At 46.7% G+C, this 22780-nt stretch overlaps 1 protein-coding gene across 1 annotated transcript; it reads right to left on the reverse strand.

Moving 5' to 3' along the window:
- Positions 1–10072: 10072 nt before the first annotated feature.
- LOC135702161 (uncharacterized) lies at positions 10073–14954 on the reverse strand. Its single transcript, XM_065223177.1, has 5 exons — positions 14419–14954; positions 12905–14355; positions 12641–12845; positions 12403–12575; positions 10073–11454 (listed from the first exon to the last, which is right to left on the reverse strand). The coding sequence occupies exons 1-5, from the start codon at positions 14588–14590 to the stop codon at positions 10474–10476; spliced, it is 2982 nt and encodes a 993-aa protein (XP_065079249.1). The 5' UTR covers positions 14591–14954; the 3' UTR covers positions 10073–10473.
- Between the last annotated feature and the right edge of the window lie 7826 nt (positions 14955–22780).

Genomic DNA, 22780 nt, shown 5'->3' on the forward strand with positions numbered 1-22780 from the left:
ATATATGGATGTTGGATTTTAGTGTTCGTGAGATTGCGCTTGGAGATCTCTATTGATTTCCGTCCGTAGAGCATCTACTAGTGAACGTTCCACCCCATCGCTCTACTCTACTCGCACGAAACCTCGGGTGAATGTCCCTTTTCACTCCCTTATACGCGCGTGTTTTCCATGTCTTTCTACAAGCAATTGCTAGAAAGACCTAAAATGTTCATACTTTTTTTTTAAGGCGGTCGTCTCGATCCGCTATGGAAACATCCAACGGGTTCCACTGTGCACTCCAGTGCATTCGATTTATTTTCCATTAACTATAATGGCAAACCTCGCAGGATCACCAATGTGGAGTTCCGCTGGCCGCTCCAGCGGTTCGGAGTCGTCCGGTGGAATCGCTCTGCCAGTTGGGGAGCAACTCACCTATACGTGTGTCTTTGGCGACGGGCTGCGAGAGAAGAGGCCCGTTTACTGCGCTACCGCGCTGACGAATGCTTCCGCTGTCGCTCTGGTGATGCAGGGGTGTGTTCGCATGCATTGACGGCCCACATCTCCTTTATCGGGCAACACCTTCCCCATAGCTGAGAACAGGTTGCAAATGTATTGTTGATTGCCAGCAGTTTCACCATTAAAAATCATGGAAAAGGGTAAGCCGACTTCCCTGCGTTGTTCATTTACGAAGTTCCAGAAGGATTTCGGGCCGCCGTTGAATCCTCCTTTAATAGCGGTGAAAACATTTTTTTTTTCTTTATTAAAGAGACTTTCAGCCTTGGGCTGGTTCGTCTCTGGCCCAGCGGTGAAAACAGAGACGACTTCAATACCAACAATTGAAATGGCCTTAACTCCATTTTGTACACAAACCTTGTAAGGTCATTTTCTCGCGAACCGAAACTTTCATTCGCAAACTTAAACCACAATCGGGTAGAGGAGAGTTTTCCCTACCTGTTCATTATGTTAGTTTGCCTTTGCGGACTTCGGTTCGCGAGAAAATGGCCTTGCAAGGTTTGTTTACAAAATGGAGTTAAGGCCATTTCAATTGTTGGTCTTGTCTTAACCGCTTATACTCGTGGTTGAGTCTGACATAGTAGCATTTCAGCGGCAGTGTGCGGAGTTTAGTAAATCTTCTGAGAGCAGCCTTCTTAGTTCTTTTCAACGAGCGAAGATCTTACGTCATCCACGGGACGCGAGAGTCGATATGGATGATCTTTTTGGAAACGTACCTGTCAGTGACATATGCCAAGACGTGAGAAAAGGTTTGTGCAGCAATGTTGACGTCTACAGGATCTAGAATATGCTTCCAATCTAGGTTAGACAGCACATGGGCAATACTGCGACGGTCAGCTCTACGGAAGTCATATGACACAGCGTTTGGAGTGCTGATTCATGAACAATATTATTTTCGATCACGATAACTAAAGCAGGGTGATGATGCACTTCCTTGACTAAAGGTTCGGGTGCCGTAGAGAGGAAAGGAGCACTCACAGAGCAGAGGTCCAGAGTGCGGTTGTTTTCATTCAACAGGCCATTGATTTGTGACAGAATTGCGGTACTATAACTGTCGAGGAGCTGGATGGTTCCTACGTGAAAAGATGAACGCTCGTGATCAGGACAAAAGAAACCACTATGGGTTGGAGTCCATGCAATGTCCGGTAGGTTAAAATCGCCAAGAACAATAACTTCGTCGGAAGGGCCTGCTTTGTCTGAAGCGACCAAGACGGATCGACAATGTGCGTCAATAAGCTCCAAGTCACGGGTTCGCTCTGGAGGGATGTACACTGCACAAAGAAGCAATTGACGATCACCAAGTTGAATAGCCACCCACAATTGTTCAACCGTGTTCCAGGAATCGTCCTCGATAACTTCTGCTTTCAGCTTGGAGTTAACTGCGATAAGGACGCCTCCCCCAGTAGTTTTCCTACTATTATTCGTGTTTCGATCGCAGCGCAATATTTTGTAGCCAGCACCAAATACATAGTTTGAAATGGTTCGATAATTGAGCCATGTTTCGGTCAAAACTAAAATGTCGTAACAGTGATCCACGACGGCCAGATGATAATCTTCCACGAGGCCGTTCATTCCGCCAACATTCTGATAGTAAATCGTTATGTTCGACCTCCGCTGTTCGGGAACAATGTAAGGTTCAGCGTGTGCTTGCATTTGGGAGCTGCTAGATGTCACTTGACGGAGGAAGGAGGTTCGAGTAGGGCCGCTGGAAACCAAGATACTTTCAGGCGATAATATATTCGTCGATTGATCATACTTGCCAATAACAGGAGTGTGGAAGACCCCTTCTCCCATCTCAAATGCAGGGCCGGGAAGACTGCTGGTCGCTGGCAGGAGGGGCTCGACTGCGATGAGCGGAGGCAAGAATGCGTCCCGGAGAGCAGTTGACTGTGATGGCTCCATGTTGCCGACTGGCAGATGTTTGAGGTGAGTTGAAGGCACTGGAATTATGATCATCATCAGGCAGTGAAAGTTCGCTATTGAGTGTGAGCTTGCCTAATATAGCAAGCTGGGAGACCCTCAATCCACATCTAAACTCAGGGCCAGGACGACTTAGATGAACGCTGGCTGCAATAGGCACGACTGATTTAGAGGAACTGGGGACTCCCAAAATGCTTTCTACGGTGCGTCCTGGTAGAAAAGTAATTTGGCTCAATACTTCAAGAGATTTTCAGAAGGCGACCGGGGTCAGAATAACCTGAGTATGGGAGAACTCATCACGCAACGATAAACTTAAATCACAGAGGAACTTGCAGGAACTTTGCTGGACGGGACAAAAGGTATGGGAAAGCGGGCATCGAGCGGCTACTTTCTACCAGAGCTGTGGCACCACCAACGAGCTGGGAACCGGCTTTGTAGTGCTGGGTAAGATGCGCCAACGTGTGATTGGTTGGCAGCCGATCAACGCGAGGATGTGCAAGTTGAGGATTAAGGGCCGTTTCTTCAACTACAGCATCATCAACGTGCACTGCCCACACGAAGGGAGACCCGACGACGAGAAAGAAGCGTTCTATGCGCAGCTGGAGCAGGTGTACGACGGCTGTTCGCAACGGGACGTCAAAATCGTCATCGGCGACATGAACGCTCAGGTAGGACGGGAGGCAATGTATAGACCGGCAATCGGGCCAAACAGCCTGCATGCCGTATCGAACGACAACGGCCAACGATGCGTGAACTTTGCAGCCTCCCGGGGTATGGTAGTTCGAAGTACCTTTTTCCCCCGCAAGGATATCCACAAAGCCACCTGGAGATCACCTGACCAACACACAGAAAACCAAATCGATCACGTTCTAATCGACGGGAAATTCTTCTCCGACATTATCAACGTCCGCACGTACCGCAGTGCGAACATAGATTCGGACCACTACCTAGTTGCAGTATGCATGCGCTCAAAACTCTCGACGGTGCATAACACACGTCGAAGTCGAACGCCACGACCCAACATTGAGCAACTACGGGACACCGGAGTTGCCCAGGACTACGCGCAGCAGCTGGAAGTTGCACTACCCACGGAAGAGCAGCTTGGCGCAGCTTCTCTTGAAGATGGCTGGAGGGACATCCGTTCAGCCATAGGTAGTACTGCTGTAGCGGCACTAGGTACTGCAATCCCGGACCGAAGAAATGACTGTTTTGACGGCGAATGCAAACTGTTAGTAGAGGAGAAGAATGCAGCACGGGCGAGAATGCTGCAACACCGCACGAGATTGAATGTGGAGCGATACAGACAAGCGCGGAACAGGGAAAACTCGGTTTTCCGAAGGAAGAAGCGTCAGCAGGAAGACCGAGATCGCGAGGCGATGGAAAATCTGTACCGCGTAAACGACACACGGAAGTTCTACGAGAAGCTAAATAGTTCGCGCAAAGGCTACGTGCCGCAAGCCGATATGTGCAAGGACTTGGACGGTAACCTTCTCACGAACGAGTGTGAGGTGATTGAGAGGTGGAAGCAGTACTATGACGAGCACCTCAACGGTGAAGCAGCAGAAAACGAAGGTGGCACGGCAACAGACCTTGGAGCACGCGCAGAAGACGACAGGTTACCGGCCCCTGATCTTCAAGAAGTTGAGGAGGAGATCGGTCGGCTGAAGAACAACAAAGCAACTGGTGTAGATCAACTACCAAGTGAGCTATTGAAATACGGTGGTGAAGCACTGGCTAGAGCGCTGCACTGGGTAATTGCCAAGATTTGGGAGGAGGAGATATTACCGGAGGAGTGGATGGAAGGTGTCGTATGCCCAATCTACAAAAAGGGCGACAAGTTGGATTGCTGCAACTACCACGCGATCACACTGCTGAGCGCCGCCTACAAGGTACTCTCCCAAATTCTATGCCGCCGTCTGTCATCATATGCAAGAGAGTTCGTGGGGCAATACCAGGCGGGATTCATGGGTGCCCGCGCTACCACGGACCAAATTTTCGCGATTCGGCAGGTTCTGCAGAAATGCCGCGAATACAACGTTCCCACACATCATTTGTTCATCGATTTCAAATCCGCATACGACACAATCGATCGAGATCAGCTATGGCAGATAATGCACGAGTACGGATTTCCGGATAAACTGACGCGATTGGTCAAGGCGACGATGGATCGAGTGACGTGCGTTGTTCGAGTATCGGGGACACTCTCGAGTCCCTTTGAATCTCGAAGGGGGTTACGGCAGGGTGATGGACTTTCGTGTCTGCTGTTCAACATCGCGTTAGAAGGTGTGATCAGAAGAGCTGGGATAGACACGAGTGGCACGATATTCAGGGAGTCCATCCAGCTCCTTGGTTTCGCCGATGACATTGACATTATGGCACGGAACTTTGAGATGATGGCGGAAACGTACATCAGACTGAAGGCTGAAGCTAGACGGATTGGACTTGCCATCAACGCATCAAAGACAAAATATATGAAAGCAAGAGGTTCTAGGGAAGACAATGTTAGCCTCCCACCCCGAGTTCAGATTGACGGTGACGAAATCGAGGTGGTCGATGAGTTCGTGTATTTGGGCTCACTGGTGACCGCCGAAAATGATACCAGCAGAGAAATTCAAAGACGCATTATGGCAGGGAATCGTGCCTACTTTGGACTCCGGAGGACGCTCCGGTCGAATAAAATTCGCCGCCGCACGAAGTTGACTGTCTACAAGACGCTGATTAGACCGGTGGTCCTTTACGGCCACGAGACCTGGACTATGCTCGTGGAGGACCAACGCGCCCTTGGTGTTTTCGAACGGAAGGTGTTGCGTACCATCTACGGTGGAGTGCAGATGGATGACGGAACGTGGAGGAGGCGAATGAACCACGAATTGCACCAGCTGCTGGGAGAACCATCCATCGTCCACATTGCAAAAATTGGGCGACTACGGTGGGCTGGGCACGTCGTAAGAATGCCGCACGACGACCCAGTGAAAATGGTTCTAGAAAGCGACCCAACAGGAACAAGAAGAAGAGGCGCGCAGCGGGCAAGGTGGATCGACCAAGTAGAAGGTGACCTGCGGACCCTTCGCAGACTACGAGGCTGGCGAACTGTGGCCATGGATCGAGTAGAGTGGAGACGACTTCTTCGGACAGCAGAGGACAACAAGGCCTTAGCCTGATTGGTAAGGTAAGGTAAGTAACTTGCCTATGCAAGCATAGTGAAAGACCCCCTTTCCACCATCAACTACAGGGCCGAGACGACTATGTTGAACGAAGGCGGCGGTAGGCGGGACTGTGTTGGGGCGATCAGGAGGCTTCCATCAGGCTTTCTACGGTGCGTCTCGGGGGCATTGTTGATTCGTCAGATGAGGGGATTAAGGGTTGACTGTTATACTGGGTGTACCTAAAGGTGTGCCCGTTGGAGAACCACCGGGAATAGTCTCTCAGCAGGGAGTGCTGGGATATCAGGAGGTAGCCATACATTTGTGTTCGCCTGAGTATATTTATCAACGTTCATATGCATTCCATTTTTCTGGACCATATAGACAGCCGCTCAATGTCAGCTTGCAGAGCACAGCAGTCCAGATGTGATTGCATTGCCTCGGTATTTTCAGTTCATCCGCATATAATATCTTTTCGGAGCACTGAATATATTGCAAAGGTCACTTACGAATAGCACAAAGATCACGGGACCTAAATGACTTCCTAGTGGCACACCCGATGGAATTGCAAACTCAACGGATTTGGCACCATGAACCCAATATTGTAGATCAAGGCGATCCTTTTTTAGAATGGTGAGTTCGTGGTGCACTTTATCGAAGGCTTCCGAGAAATCAACATAGATAGAGTCCATTTGTTGCCGCTTTTCGATTCTGTTGATGAGCTTATTGGTAACCGACATAAGATTCGAGATAGTCGAGCGTTTTTTCACGAATCCGTGCTGAATCTTCGAGATCACAGGCTGTACAATCGGATACAATGAGTCGTGAATCAAACTCTCAAGAACTTTGGCCAAACAGTTCATAATGGATATCGGACGGTATAGTTTTCTACACTGTGCATGTTGCCTGTTTTAAAAATAGGACTTATCGACGCAAGCTTCCACGTTGAATTTGTTGAATTTTCACTTAAATTTGACACTTCGAAAATAATTTAAGCCTCAGTGCTCCGAAAAGGTATTATATGCGGATGAGCTGAGCAAGTCAAACTGCTTCAAGGAGCTGTGTCGAGACGCTGATGCCAACCCCTGGGGTGACGCATACCGAGTCGCGATGGCGAAGATTAGAGGTCCAACGATGCCCGTTGAAATGTGCCCAGACAAGCTGAAAGTCATCGTGGAGGGACTTTTCCCGAAGCACGACCAAATGACCTGGCCACCTACACCGTACGGCGAGGCAGAGGCAGACAACACCGAAGGTAGACAAGTCTCCAACGAGGAACTCGTAGCAGTGGCGAAAGGACTGAAGACGAAGAAAGCTCCCGGTCCAGATGGAATCCCCAACGTGGCGTTGAAGGCGGCGATCCAGGCGTTCCCGGACATGTTCAGGATAGTGCTGCAGAAGTGTCTGGATGAAGGTCACTTCCCGGACCGATGGAAGATACAGAAGCTAGTGCTGCTGCCGAAACCCGGAAAACCGCCTGGGGATCCAGCATCGTATAGGCCTATATGCTTGCTGGATACAGTCGGAAAGCTATTGGAGAAGATCATCCTCAACAGGCTAACGAAATTCACGGAGAGTGAGCATGGATTGTCGGTGAGGCAGTTTGGATTCCGGAAAGGGAGATCAACGGTGGATGCAATTCGGACAGTGGTCGAGAGTGCCGAGAAAGCGTCTAAACAGAAGCGGAGAGGAGATCGATATTGCGCCGTGATAACGATCGACGTGAAGAACGCATTCAACAGCGCCAGCTCGGAGGCCATCGCCGAAGCACTGCATGGAATGAGGGTTCCTGATTACCTGTGTAGCATTATAAGGAGTTACTTCCAGAACCGGATTCTAGTCTACGAGACGGACATGGGAGAGAAATCAATCCGGATCTCGGCGGGTGTGCCACAAGGCTCCATCCTTGGCCCAACGCTCTGGAACGTGATGTACAACGGCGTGCTAACGTTGAAGTTGCCCAAAGGAGTTGAGATCGTAGGATTTGCGGACGACGTCGTGTTGGCGGTAGTAGGCGAGACGTTAGAAGAGGTAGAAATGCTGGCAACCGAGGCGATCGACACGGTTTCCAACTGGATGCAAGGAGCGAAGGTGCAGATAGCCCACCACAAAACGGAAGTGCTATTTGTCAGTAACTGCAAAGCTGTTCAGCGAGCAGAAATTACCGTCGGGGAGAACGCCATAGCATCATAGCGCGTGCTGAAGTATCTGTGGTGTATATAGCCAGATATGGTAATGGTAGAAATAACTTCTGTAACACTCTTGTAAAATTGCTGTTATGGTCTCGATCATTCATGTATTAATGAAAAGAATTGAAAACAATCTTATTAAATGAAACAGATGGTTATCTCGATCAGTGTATATTACCAAGTTTCAACAAATAGCACACAGCTCTACTTTGACACAGAATAGACTAACAAAGAGTTGTCGGCTCGAGCTCGACTAGTACTGGAATAAGTTCGGAAATGAGTTGAGTAGACGGGAAAGGAAATACGTTTCATGAAGCGTGTGATAGCGTCTACATTTGTATGTGTGAAGGAGAAGGAGAGAGAAAATGAGTCTGTTCGGTACGTGAAGGTTCGTAAGACTGGAAGTCAGTTGGCTGCTCGAGGAAATTCATTCTGTTGGCGATTCTTCATACGGATGGACGAAATTTGTATCGAAGGATTTTTGGCAATCTTCGTTCACGACAGTATCTTGGAGTGATGATCGATGACCGGCTTAACTTCAATAGCCACGTCGACTACGCATGTGAGAAGGCGGCGAAGGCCATCAATGCGATAGCCAGAATCATGCCTAACAATTCTGGACCAAGCAGCAGCAAGAGGCGTCTTCTGGCTAGTGTATCGTCGTCGATACTGAGGTATGGAGGTCCAGCTTGGGATGCAGCGCTGAAAACGAAGAAGAACCAAAGAAAATTGAACAGTACGTTCCGCCTCATGGCCATGCGAGTCGTGAGTGCGTACAGAACAATTTCGACGGAAGCAGTATGCGTTATCGCCGGTATGATACCCATCGTCATCACCTTGGCGGAGGACACCGAATGCTATATGCGAAGAGATACCAGAGGAGTTCGAAAAATGGTGAGAACGGAATCGATGGTTAAGTGGCAACAGGAGTGGGACGCAGCGGAGAACGGTAGATGGACACACAGGCTAATACCGATTCTTTCGACCTGGGTGAACAGGAAGCATGGAGAAGTCAACTTCCACTTGACGCAGTTCCTGTCTGGTCATGGCTGCTTCAGGAAGTACCTGCATCGCTTTGGACACACAACGCCACCCCTCTGTCCGGAGTGTGGCAACGTAGACGAAACGCCGGAGCACGTGGTTTTCTACTGCCCAAGATTTGAGGCAGTGCGAGTGGAGATGCCGGCCCTTAGCGCGAGAAATGTCGTCAGTGAAATGTGCCGGGATGAGAGGACGTGGAGCGTCGTCAGCAGGGCAGTGACGCAAATTTTGTCGGAGCTGCAGCGAAAATGGAGAGATGATCAGCGAGTTAGCAACGCCGGCTAACTGAGCTAAAGAGAAGTGTTTGAGCACAGGCCCCCCGAGACGAGTAAGGTTTTAGTGGTTAAAAGTCCCACACTGTGCCAGAAGGAGAACAAACACGCAACACAGTGACAGGCCGGGCTTTTGAAGCTTTCCTTACTATAAAAAAAAAACACACACACACACACACGCATTCTTGACAGCAAGTTACGGTTTCATTATCACATCTCGTTAACAGTTGCTAAAACGTATGCGATGTTTGGATTTATGCGCCGCAATACAGCGACTTCAAAGTATAAACGTCGTCGAATGCCGCAATACAGCTTATTTCGATGACGTTTATACTTTGAAGTCGCTGAATTGCTCATTAGCCCGAAGTGTCCTAAAATATACCGAACAGGTTTGGGACTCCATATCATAATGTTCATGTCCAACGAATCGAACGAGTTCAGAAACGCTTCGTCAGGCACGCTTTATGGGGTCTACCTTAGAATGATCCCTTCAACCTCAGACCAACGGTGTGCACTTATTGGATTGCAAACTTCAGAGAGCAGACGGTTGATGCTCCAGAGGTTGTACATCTTCGACATTTTAACCGGCAACACCGATTGTAACAGTATACTTCGGAATGTGTGCTTACATGCACCTGACCGCCAACAACGAAATCAGCAGACCCTGTGGATTCCTAGTCACCGAACCAACTACGACCAACATAATCCATTAGACGCGTGCTGCAGAGCCTTCAATGAAGTCTGCCATGTATTTGATTTCAACATTAGTTAATCAGTATATAAGAATAGGATTAAGTCATTTGAAGCAGTCTGTACGACCATGTGGTCGAAGGCGGTGAACTAAGAATAAATAAATTTTGTAACAGTACATCTCCTGTGACTACCTCCAATTCGAACGAACATAGACAACACCCGAATAGTCCCCACTAGGATGTGACAGTCACTACACAGTCAAAGTTCCAACTGCAACTCTCATTTGCAAAACCATCGACAACGGTTTTAGTTTTATTTTATTATAGTCACTACTCTTTGTGGTCATTTGTGACTTATCCGGGGATGAGATTTGAACTCACGACTTTGGCGTGATGATAACCATTACGCCGGGGCCGTCCCCAACCGGTTATCTGTATTTTCGAAAAACATCTATGCATGTAGGTACTTCAGCGTAAAACTACTAAACAAATTACATTTTGTGTCTGGGTGTGATGTCACAAAAAATCAACATTTTCAACAGTGAAAAAAAATAACGCAAAAACATACATTATCACATCTGTAACCACTCCATCTCCCCCTGGGTTGTCCTATCCGAATACTTACAGTAGTAGTATTAGCTCTGATAGAAATTAGAAAACACAAAACAAAAATTCCTGCCATATCTCAGAGAATCTCTCCACTGACCTCGGCGCCATCGTCTCCTCAGTAACAATCGGCGTCGTTAACCTCGGCAGCGTAGTACGAAAACAGTACGTCATCCAGCAGCGATGCGAAGCTTTCCGTCTTGCACATCCATCGCTCCCGACTCCGGACCAGCCCGTCAAAGTCGATCTTCGTCACCTTGGCCAGGAAATCGTCCGGCGTAACCTGGGCGTACTCCTTGAATTGCTCGTTGTGCACATTGATCGTCTCACAGTTGCATGAGTCTCCCACGAAGGCTGACGCTGCTCCCGCAGCAGCGACCTTCAAGTTATTTTTGTAGTTGATCGATAGCAGGTTGACGTCATCCAGATTCACGATCGAATCGATGATCTCCTCCGAATTGATCAAGCAAGGGACGTTCCCGCTGCTGTAGTCGGCATCGTTCCGCTGGGAGGATTTTAAGGGGGATGCCGTTTTCGCGTGCTCCGAATAGTTGGTGTCCATCACGGGGACAGCCACGCTGCGGCGCGTGCGATCGCCATTCACCGGATCGCCGAGAAGATTTTTGTACTCTTCCATGTAGTTGTATCTGTTCAGGATCGACATCAGCCGCTGAATGATTTTAACGGTTTCTTTCAGCACTGGCAAGTCACACTTGTCTTCTAGGCAGGCCAGCAGCACTCCCAGACAACCCCGCAGCGAGAGCTCGTTGAGGACTTTCCTGAGGCGCAGCAGAATTTCCTTGTTCGTGAGGGTTATGATCTTTTTGTGCTCCTTGGAGAAGGTTACCGCCGGGAAGGTACCGTCGATCATCCCCTGGTGCTGGAATTGACGGCACATGATCACCTGCCAGAACGTGAGGGCGTTCAGTTTGACCTCCCAGTATAGGTCGTTGACGGTCGAATAGGTCAGTACCGAGAATACACTGTCCAGACACTGCGGGTGGATTTTGTGGTTCGAGTAGATCTCGCGTACCGTGTTGACCGCTTCGCGCCGAACGACGCCCTCGCTTTCGGCGTCGAACACCGTGATGAGGTGGTTCTGCGGGGGGGAGATGGAATAAATTTGGGTGAGTTGGTTTTCAGATAAGCTGTTGATCATGTCTAGTAGCTCCGGAGAGGTATTCTGGATGTTTCTTAATAAAAAAAAAACTGATCAAAGCTGTTGGTGTGCGAAGTTTGAAAAAAATATACGATTATGAACAATGGCGGCGGAACAGTCAGACATTGACGAGACAGACGTGGCGTTGGGATTCTTTAATAACATTTAATGAATGGTTGATGAGTAAAAGGTGGAATGGTAAAAGGTAAACACCCCTATTCTGTATTTCGTTTCGAACGAAATTCTCATACAAAAAAATATTTTTTTGTATGAGAATTTCGTTCGAAACGAAATACAGAATAGGGGTGAAAATTAGACAACAGATCAAGGACAAAAAGCTTAATTAGACCTGGGGGTACAAAAGGTAGAACGTATTAAAAGTCAAATGAACAAAAGATCGAATTCTCCATCTCGAATGGTTGTAGGACAAAAGGTACAATGACAAAAGGTCGAATGGACAAAATTTCTAAAAGGAAAAAAGGTCAATGGTACAAAATAGACAAAAGGTCGATTTCTACAAGGTAAATGAGAATAACTCAGAGAAAGAGTCACTTCTACTCAGTTGTATGAAGAAATTTCTTAAAACTGCAGGAACTCAGCTCTGAGTAACTGCAGTTTTTAAAAATTTCTCATACAACCGAGTAGAAGCAACACTCTCTCTGAATTATTATCATTGTCAACGACAACATATCGAAAAACAAAAGGTCGAACAACCAAGATTATCAAAGTTAGTAATAGCGTTAAGTATGTAGGAGAAAAAAAGATAAATGGACAATATGAAAATGGCCAAAATTATCTTCTCTTGAACAGGACAGGATAAAAAGTCGAAATGGATAAAAGATCGAAATGAACGGTCACCCATTCCAAGACTTTGGATCTTCGACCTACCATCAAATTCAGCTGCACCAGCGAGTGCTCCCACAGCAGCCGGATCTTGACCATCAGCGTTAGACAGCGGAGGGCCGACGCCCGGACGTACGGTTCCGTGTCGTTCTTGGCCGCCGCCTCCACCACCGGAATAATCTCGCAGTCCAGAATGTGCTTTTGGAAGGTGGGGAATTCTGCAAACAAACAAAAATTGAAAACCTGGGAAGAATTCGCCACCAAAGTGTCGGAAAGTAGTTACTGATTTCGGAGATTTCCACGATCGAAGCGAGCAGTTCCAGGGCCGAGTCTCGCACTTCCCAGTTGCTGTCGTGCAACCGCTTGTAGACGATCCGTCCGACGAACTCCAGCCCGGAGCCCTTGATGTTGTCCATCAGCAGGGCTAAGTTGGGCGACAGGCCGTGTTCGATCGACAGCTGGGTCAGTTTAAGGGCCAACACGACGTGCTGCGATGGAAAAAAGAAGACATCAGTTGGTTGCGACGAACCGGTAGGTGACTTCTTACTCTCGGCGGCAAATTGGGATTGCCAAGCAGATTGAGCATAAAGTTGACCAGGGTGGACGATTCGATGCATTCCTTCCAGTTGAACTTGTAGTGCTGGATCAACGTGTGCAGAGCGTTGATGATTGCCGCCAGTAGGTTGGGCTTCGACAGGATCAGATCGGTTTTGGAAAAATCGGACTGGTTCTGCAGGTAGCACTGCTCCGGCAGGAACTCCTTCAGGACCAATATGAACGCCTGGAAGGCTATTATGGCCCGCGACCGGGGCAACGTGTGCAACGAAGCAATACCCTGGATAGATTTGATAGCCAACTCGGTGACGCTCATGTTGTACGCCTGGAACACATCCCGGCAGGCGTACATAAGCCGGACGGTGAATTCGCACGAGATGTCGAACAACTTCACGCAGAACTGCTCGATGTAGTCCGGGGGGTTCTTTGAAATAAGCGACTTGCTTTCGTAGATCACGGGAAACAGTTGCAGCAGCAGGATCTGGTCCCCGAACTTGATGTTTTGATTTTTGAGGACCACTTCCTCTGGGGCACGGTCGCCCAGCAGACGCCAAGCGTGGTGATGCATCTGGCCCATCAGCATAACGTTGTGGACGTTTCCCCGCCGGATGGAGAAGTTTACATAGTTCAGGAAGTTTATAGTGTACTTCTCGAAGGGCAGATCCGTGGTATTGGTGTCTTCCGAGGGGATATCCATGCATCCCAAGCGGGTGCAGTTGGCCAGGATTTGCGTCTCCCATAGCTTCGTCAGATAGCTATGATCCTGAATGGTATCGGCGTACAACCAGAGATTCCTTTCGAAATGGTACGTGATCAGGATGTAGTAAGCAGCTCGGATACGCTTCTTCCCTTCCAGCATCTTCCGGAAAAGCGTGCACATCAAATTCAGCATCGATGTCATCACTCGTTGCGATTTCTCATCATCAACCAGCACCGTATGCTCGTGTTCCGTGCTCGAGGTCTTCCACATGCCATCCAGCAGCGGAGATATAATACAATGAACAATTTCTTTCACCAGCTCGTAATCCCCGACCATTCCGAACCGCTCCAGAACCTCGTACATGAAAAACGAAGTCTCCTTCATTATGAAAATCGTTTGCAACTGCCCATTATAGTAATCCAGACAAATTTTCCACGACTCGGAACTCTTGATCCAGCTCAATCCCATCGCGTGTTTTGAAATGGCCTTCAAAACCATCACATGCCCCAGGCGAACCGAAGCGTGCTGGAACTTACTGTCTCTCTGGATACATTCCTGAAAACGATCCAACATTTTCGAATTTTGAACCTTCGCAAAATCCCACTCGTCCTCCACGATTCTAGCCAAGATCTGCAACGTAAATGCGGCCACATCCATCGAAGGTACCGTCTCGCTTTCCCACTGTTCCAGTGCTTTCCCCAACCAATTCAACACCTCCTGACCCTTCAGCAGCTTCCGATGTTCTACAAAGAAATCCGATTGCAATCAATCATAACATCCCACATTGATAACACACGCACACTCACCACTATCGTACTTCCCGGTCAAATGAGACACGATCATCTCCAGGTAGACGTCATTGTTGATCGTAAAGCTGCGATTCAGCAGCGCTTCCAGCACCTTGTGGAACCTTTGCTGGCAATCCTCGCACTCGTCGTCCGGATGCACCGTGAACCCGCCATTCAACACCGCCGACATGATAGACGATACCGTACCTATTAACCTTTCGGCGCCCTTAATTGCCTTCCCGGCTACCTGTCGCCTGCAAAAACCTTCAATTCCCAACTAATGCGACTCAGAACTCGCTTTTAGAACGAAAGCATCTTCCAGGTACCTACCGCCGCTCAAAACCACTGGAGGACTGTTGTTAGGAAAAGTGTCGAGGTCGAGGCAAATATTTGTCCAAACACGAACAGGCACTTGAGCGGATGGTTGTTTGCACTCACAAACTGCCAGAGGAACGTCCAGATATCGTATCGTTTTACCAGAACTTGTGCCTCCGAAAACGAATCGGCTGGAGCGATCAGGAAGCTAGCGAAACTTACGACGTGGTGACGAAATTATTACCACCGATTTTGACAGATTCGGTTGTGTTCACTATGCGCGCGTGGTGCCGTCGGTGTGGGTGTGAGTGCGTGTTGTCGATCGGAAAGATTGGAAATCATTCAATGATTTTATAAAAACAAAACAATCTTTTTGTTGGTTTTTTGATCGCTGATGCGTACGAGCAGTGGCAAAAGTGTAGGAAGGGGCAGTGTCGCGCAGCGCACTTCTGGCGTGACATGATGCACTACATTAGGTTGGTTCAAATCTGTCTCGCAAAAAATGTTATAATCTTAATTGAGGGGCTGTGCCTTTACCGACTAACCTAAGGGAGGCCCCAACTTCATAAATCAGCTATATTGTAAATACACACTTCGAAAAATATACAAAAAATACTTAAATGCGAGCTCGTTAGAACTAAAATACCCTTAATGAAGTATGGTTTAATACAAAAATACACAAAACTTGAAAATACATACAACTTTTCAATTCTGGTAGATGAATCGAAAATACTCAAGTAGACAGCCACTCGAGAAGGAGAGATGGGTGTTCCAACGAGGTCCACATGAATTGAAAACTAAAATATTATCTTTGAATTAAATTTAAAAGCATGTTTAATTCAACAATATTGAAATCAATCCTATTTGACATCATCTGTCGCAGACGTGTCTGGATTTGGTTGACGTTTTCTGTCGTTCCTGTATATGACGAACCAGAATCGAATCATTGTCCGGTGGGACATGACCAAGCGAGAACAGTTGGTGGTGAAAAAGGTGCAGAAGACGGCAGTTCATTTGCTCGCCATTTCGCAGAATCTGAAGTTTTTAGCAGTGGCCGATGAGATTAAGTGCTGGGTTTGAGTGACACTGGAGCTGGTTAATACTCTGAGTGGGCATTCAGATGTTATTACCATTATTACCACGATGGATTCCCAGTATAATACGAATGGTAAAGGTCTGGTCCTTGGATGAGTGATGCTCTACGTCGAGACATTATACGGTCATCAAACGCCGGTTACCAGCATAGATACCCTTTCTCGATAACTCTGCACTACTTCTGAGGGAAGCGACGAGGGATTGCTATATTTGCGTCAGGAATATTGTGGAAGAATCGAAGATGGTGTGCACGGATAGCGTCGATTGTGACAAGTTGGTTGGTAACAAACATTTCGTGTCCTGTGCAACTCATTGTTTCCTATTGATTTGGAGCTCCGGCAAGAAAACGCCCGAGAGTACTGTAAAGTTTGCCCATGGAAAGACAGCCAATGGGAAGGCAAATTTGTGGGAATCCCAGCGCAAGCAGATGTACACAGGTTTATCCAAACCGAACTACCGGACAATAAACACCCGTCTCGGGAGTCGCGTGATACCAAAGAAAAATAACCGCGGACTACGTTCTACGTGCGTCTTTATTTACAAGTTCCAATGGACTAGTCAACAAACATAAATTGTACACACATCAGCAATTTATGCTTCGTCAGTCTCTCACTCTCACGCACTCATACACACTCATACGGCAGCTGTCATTCTCGATCTTGGGAGCCACTATAGAGACTCACATGATAGATGCGCGTATCCAGGGGCTTTCACTACTTACTTCCAACACTCCTCCTTAGTGAAGCCCACTACTGCATCTACTTACAACACTCCTCCTGTTCCGTAGCACTACTCCTGCTTTACGTCACTACCGGCTGCCTTAGGTAGTACAGCCCTCCGATCCGGTCACCTATAGCAACAACCTTTTTGCCTTTCTGGATTCTGCAATCCTTCACACCAAACAGCACATCATAGCCATTGCTTGTGATTTGGCTCACTGACAGCACACTTCCGGACAATCCAGGCACATACAGCAATCCCTTCAGTTGCATGTCAACGGACTCGCCTTCCAAGCCGACTCCAACGATCCTTCCATGTCCGGTTCCTCTGGAAGTTACATTTCTCCCGTCCGCCAACGACACCTTCTCTTCGCAAAACGTCATGCTGTCGAAGCTCGCCGTCGAACCAGCCATGTGCTTCGTACAGCCAGTGTCGATGATCCAACGACCGTCAATCGACACATCACTTGCAGTCGTCGTCGTGAAGCACACTCCTCGACTACTGCCAATGCTACCGGCATCCGATTGCTTAACCACCATCGACTTCGCTTGGTTCTGCTGCCTCTCCGCCATCAACACAGGACAATTTCGCCGCAAGTGCCCTTCTTGCTTGCAATGGTAACAAACCCGTACAAAACTTCTCCGTTCTTCCGATCGCATTGTGGTTTTCATCGCCATTTCACTGGCCTTTTCATGCACTTTGTTCTCGCATCTTCTCCGCCACTCATCTAGAAGCTTACCTTTCACGTACTCCAGCTTCAGGTCTTCTTCTGGACGGCCTTCAAGAGCAGTAACGAGCGGGTTGTACGTCTCCGGCAAACTTGACAACAAAATCGCCACAACAAGATGTTCCTTCAACGGCTCTCCCATGCTGGCTAGTCGGTGAACCAACTCTGACGCTTGGACTAGATGCTCCGACATACTGCCATCTTCTTTCAGCCGCATCGAGCACAATCTCCGCAGTACATGGATCTTGTTCGACAGAGACCCTCGCTCGTGGTAGCCTTTGAGCTTGTCCCACATCTCATTTGCACTAGCAGCTCCCATAACATGGCACAGCTGACCATCTTCTAGCGCCAAACCGATCGTCGCTCGAGCCTTTTCGTTGTTCCTCGTCCAAGCTGCTGTAACCACCTCCGGCTTCGCGTCAATCACCGTTGTCCACAGATTTTCTTTGAGCAGCAACAACTCCATCCGGAACTTCCAAGTTGCCCAATTAAAATCGTTCAACCGGTCTAATGTTATCTTCGTCTCGGCCATTTTCCACGAAACAAAAACACTACGCGCACGGTCGGGCAAAGAAAACAGCTTCACAATCGAGCGAACAATGTTCACAATTCGATACTTTCCACAAAGTGTTCTTTCTTATTCCACTATAAGCTTTTTTCCGAACGAAGCGTACTTCTTCAGTTCAAACAATCGCACTTTTAGAGACCGGACCAGCAAACAATAAGTTTGCACTTCAGCCCGTACAGGAGAGAAAAACAAAATTTCTCCTCCTCGAACAAAACTTTTTCCGTTTCGTATTCCGTTCCGTGCTACACACTTGGCCGATACTCCACTGCCAACAGCACAATTTCACCCGACAAAAACGTTCAGCTGCGGACAACAGCACATACACCCGCCGGGGGAAATCTTCTCGTAAACAAAGCACAAACGCAACGCAATCCACACAAAATGTCTCCTCCACCGGAGAACACTTTTCCACTATTACTTTCTTCACGGATCTGGGCCCATAACCTGTGGGAATCCCAGCGCAAGCAGATGTACACAGGTTTATCCAAACCGAACTACCGGACAATAAACACCCGTCTCGGGAGTCGCGTGATACCAAAGAAAAATAACCGCGGACTACGTTCTACGTGCGTCTTTATTTACAAGTTCCAATGGACTAGTCAACAAACATAAATTGTACACACATCAGCAATTTATGCTTCGTCAGTCTCTCACTCTCACGCACTCATACACACTCATACGGCAGCTGTCATTCTCGATCTTGGGAGCCACTATAGAGACTCACATGATAGATGCGCGTATCCAGGGGCTTTCACTACTTACTTCCAACAAAATTGGGTTCTTTAAGGCTATTGAGCGAGCTATCCAGTATTTTACGGTCGCTTATGGCTGCCACAATCTGGCTGAGTTTCTGGTAGGGAACATAAGATTTGAAGTTTGGCTTGTGTCGTTTGACGTGTAAACGTTCAAATTTGAACGTTTACACGTCAAACGACACAAACCAAACGTCAAATCATATGTTCCCTACCAAAAACTCAGTCAGATTGTGGCGGCCATAAGCGCTCGTAAAATTCTGGATTGAAGTAATTGCATATTCGTAATCTGCATGACAAATGGAACTGAAATCCAATATTTCATCAATTTTGGAGCACCGGAACTGTTTTTAATAAGTGTGATTGCATACGAGGGGCATGTGGTGTGCTGAATCGAAAATACGTTTTGTTAAAAAAAATACTTTAAAATCTGTTAATACTCGAAAATTGCCAATAACTCGTGAAATCAATTTGAAAACATTGACATTGACAAAACTTGATAATTGAACAGTATAGATTGGCAACTTGTAATCCGTAGTCCTGATGCAGAACATGCAGTTGATGTATTCTATCAGAATATTTATTCTATTCTAGAACAGACAGTGCCCATGAAGCAAAAGAAAAAAGTCAATGCAAAAACACCAATATGGTATAATAAATCTTAGAAACAGAAAGCAGAAAGCTCATAAAGCGTACAAGAGAAACAAAAATGATGAAAATTTTACCTTTTATCTTACTATTTGTGACCAACTTAATTTAGAAATTGAAAATGCATATGAAGAACACAATAGAAAGATTGAAACTAACATTAAGTCAGACCTAAAATCCTTTTTTAACTATGTTAAAGAAAAGCAAAAATCCAAGAGCTTTCCATCAAAAATGCAATTAGACAGTAGGTTGGGCAATACTCCTAGTCAGATTAAATAGTAACTTATTTGCTGACTTCTTTCAGGAATGGACTCAACTACTGCGGGTGCCGGACAGTGAGGCAATGCTGATCTCTCTACGGCGGTCAATTCCGAATTCTTTTCATCGGTTGTCGCAGCTGAGGACAAGGTTTATGCCCTAGTGGAACTTTTACCCAACCTCGAAGGCGATGAAAATGAGGATGAAAACAAGAAACAACAACTCAAGGAAACCCTATATCCTCACCGCAATTCCAACAAGCGCTGTCCATCCCAACAAACATTGAATGTTTAATAAGAGCTTATTCAGGCAAAAATAAGATTCTTCCCCTACAAAATGGCTTATTCAGCTCTTAATCAGCTCAAATTGTTTGTTGGGATGTTTTCCAATGCCCTGCAATATGGACAGCTGGGACCGGTCGTATCACAATTTCAGCTGAACACGGAAGCCGTGGCAGCAGCCAACAATGGCGATTTGGAACAGTTCATCAAAGCCGAGGGGGGCGACACATCTAAATCTCAATTCTAGATGCTCAAAAAATCTCACACTAGCGAATCAATCTTCAAAAAATCATCTTTCATTTCTCGCATCTACTTGCATCGTGCTTCATCTTTTTGCAGGAAATCTTCAAAATCGACATAAATCTTCCTTTTATCTACTCAGCGTGCGTGCAGCTAGCCACAGCAAAACATAATCTTGTCTGCATCGTAGATAGAGTCGCCCCCCTCGATCAAAGCTTTGGAGAATGCCTACAAAAAGAACACCGATGTGGACAAGAATAGTCTTCCTCGGAGAGCCCCGAAACAGCAAGGAAGAGAATGGCACCACGGCAGCCAAAACCAGGAAAAAGGATGATGATCAAATGACATGATAGATTTGAACAAACCGCTTTCCAAGGGATTCCGTTTTTTGTTTGCGTGCAGTATATAAACTATACACTGAAACAAAGATAATAGTTAGGAATACTATTTTGCAGAAAACACTTATTTTCAGTAACCAACAATCAATACGAAACTAACGATTTTAAATTGGCTCACCACTTTAGTAGCCTATTGGTCCCAAGCAAACGATTAACGTACCCTATTCTAGTTGAAATTCTATTACTACACTATGTTTGTTTTGATTCGCTATGAAAGTTTGACAGATAACATCAGGGGTGTGTGGATTCATGCAGAACATGCAGGGGTAAGTGAAATAGCTTGGGACTGCTTGGGACCGTTGTTCTGGTACTGAGTGAGCCAAAAATAATAATGATTTTCTTCGGGACCCAGTGGTCTTAGAGTTACCTCTATGGCCTTAGCCTGATTGGTAAGGTAAGTATCCGCTCCATAGATTAAATTTTTACACTATCATAGCTTAAACTTTATACCAAGTGTGAATAGCAGTCAACAAAGCCTTCCCAAAGTATTCATGTCTAGGGTGATTATTTCTTACCACACCTAGATTAGTCGTGCTGCAAGCGGTAGGTGGGTAGGTGGCGCGTTTTGTTTTTTGTTTTTACTGTGGTCCAAGCTGGCGGTCATTAGTGCATATATGAAAATTGTGTCGATTAGACTGGAACTGGTGGAAAATGTTCTGACCATTACGTGGAATCCGTTGATTGAGTTTCATGGTGTTTCACAAAAAGTGGCGCATACGGGTGCACTACCACTGTCTGGTAGGTTTGCTTACATTTGTTTGGTTGTGAATGATTAGCTAATGGGAAATTTATGTCAGCTGCTGACGTCGAAGTTGGTCCATCATGGAGAAGACGAAGAGGGAATCTTCGGATTTATGGAGGAGGACATCAGGAATGAGGAAGCTCGTATCCGAGGACAAAAGTGCTACACACTTAATCTAGCTCGGTAAAATCTCCAACAGCCGATTACCTCGGCATTTACTTTTGCTGATGTCTCTGCAAAATATCTGTTTGTTAGCTGATATCTCAGCAAAATGTTATTTGTTAGCTGAGTCTCGGCAATTGTTTTACTGAATCTCAACGAAATAAATTGCAGAACTGCTCGGCTGTTGGAATCTTGGCGAAAAGATTTAAGTGTGTACATCTGCAAGGAGCGGTATACTAACGTTTCTCGCTGCGTAGAGCAGTGCTTCTGTACATTTAATACGCTCTGTGGGATGCGGAAAAGGTGCCTGTTGCATACGTGCGATCCATGGATGCGTTCCAGTCGTGGTGCGATAAGCGCTGGTGGATAAGGTGAAATACTCTGAGACCGAGGCCGGTGGGATTTGCAACGATGAGATGGGACCGTACAGGAAGCTGGAATTGATTCGTGCCCCGTGCTGTCAGAATGGCTGGTTCCATCGGAGCTGCGTGGCACAGTTTGCCCAATCGGCGGGGTACTTTCTCAAGTGCCCTTTGTGCAGCAACAAGGGCAACTGTTCTAGGGATGCCTCGTTGGAGCTGGTAACTGGTCAAGAAGATTTGACTGCCACGAGGGACTTCCGTCGAAAAGTTGCTTCGAGCCATACCGGTCGTAAGGCTCGAGAAGCTCAGCTCGTAAAAGATCAAATCGTTGACTTCTCCGAAGAATAAAGTATCCTCCGCCAGATCATCGACCGTGTTCGATTTCAACTATCGTGTGAAGTTGAACAAAAAGCAGCGTCGAAAATCGATGTTAGAATTGCAGTCCATCAAAGAGGTCATCCGTTCCGACACGGATATGCTAACGGATGTTTCGGCGGAACAGGAGATCGTACGTACCAAAACGCCTGCCCAGAAATCCTTTGCCAAACAGTTCAAACTAAAGCTTCTCGGGCCAAATCCGAACCAAGAAAACGGTCGACCAGAGAGTCTGATCCGGAGCACGATTGCACAAGGTTTGATTGCTTCACCGAGGTTTTCACTTTTCTAAGAAAATAAATTATTTATTATATGAATTTATTGCTTTTCAATCAATAAAAATACCAACATTAAAATGACAGTGATCAAATACATTGTATAGATAATCCACCGGTAAACTACGCATGTATATTCAAAAGATAAACTATACCCCTTATACTTCAAGTTTATACTAGGCTCGTTTTGTTGGCAACTAAACGAAGCCTGGGGTCAACCAGGCGAATAGCGTTTTAGTGTGATTTTTATACTAATTAGTTTAATTTTTTTTTTCTGAGTGAACTTCATAAATCAACTGAATTGTAAATACATAAAAATTAAAAATACATAAATACGAAAAAATGCAAAATACACCTTTTCAAGTCGGGTAGATGAATCGAAAATACTCAAGTTGGCAGCCCCTCGTCGCTACCATCGCATTAAAATTAAAGAACCCGTGTCGCTTCTGAATACGGATGTGA

The sequence above is a fragment of the Ochlerotatus camptorhynchus genome, unplaced genomic scaffold (assembly GCF_037179485.1).
Source record: "Ochlerotatus camptorhynchus isolate MF236.1 unplaced genomic scaffold, CSIRO-AGI_Acam_v1.1 ptg000185l, whole genome shotgun sequence".
NCBI lineage: Eukaryota > Metazoa > Arthropoda > Insecta > Diptera > Culicidae > Ochlerotatus > Ochlerotatus camptorhynchus.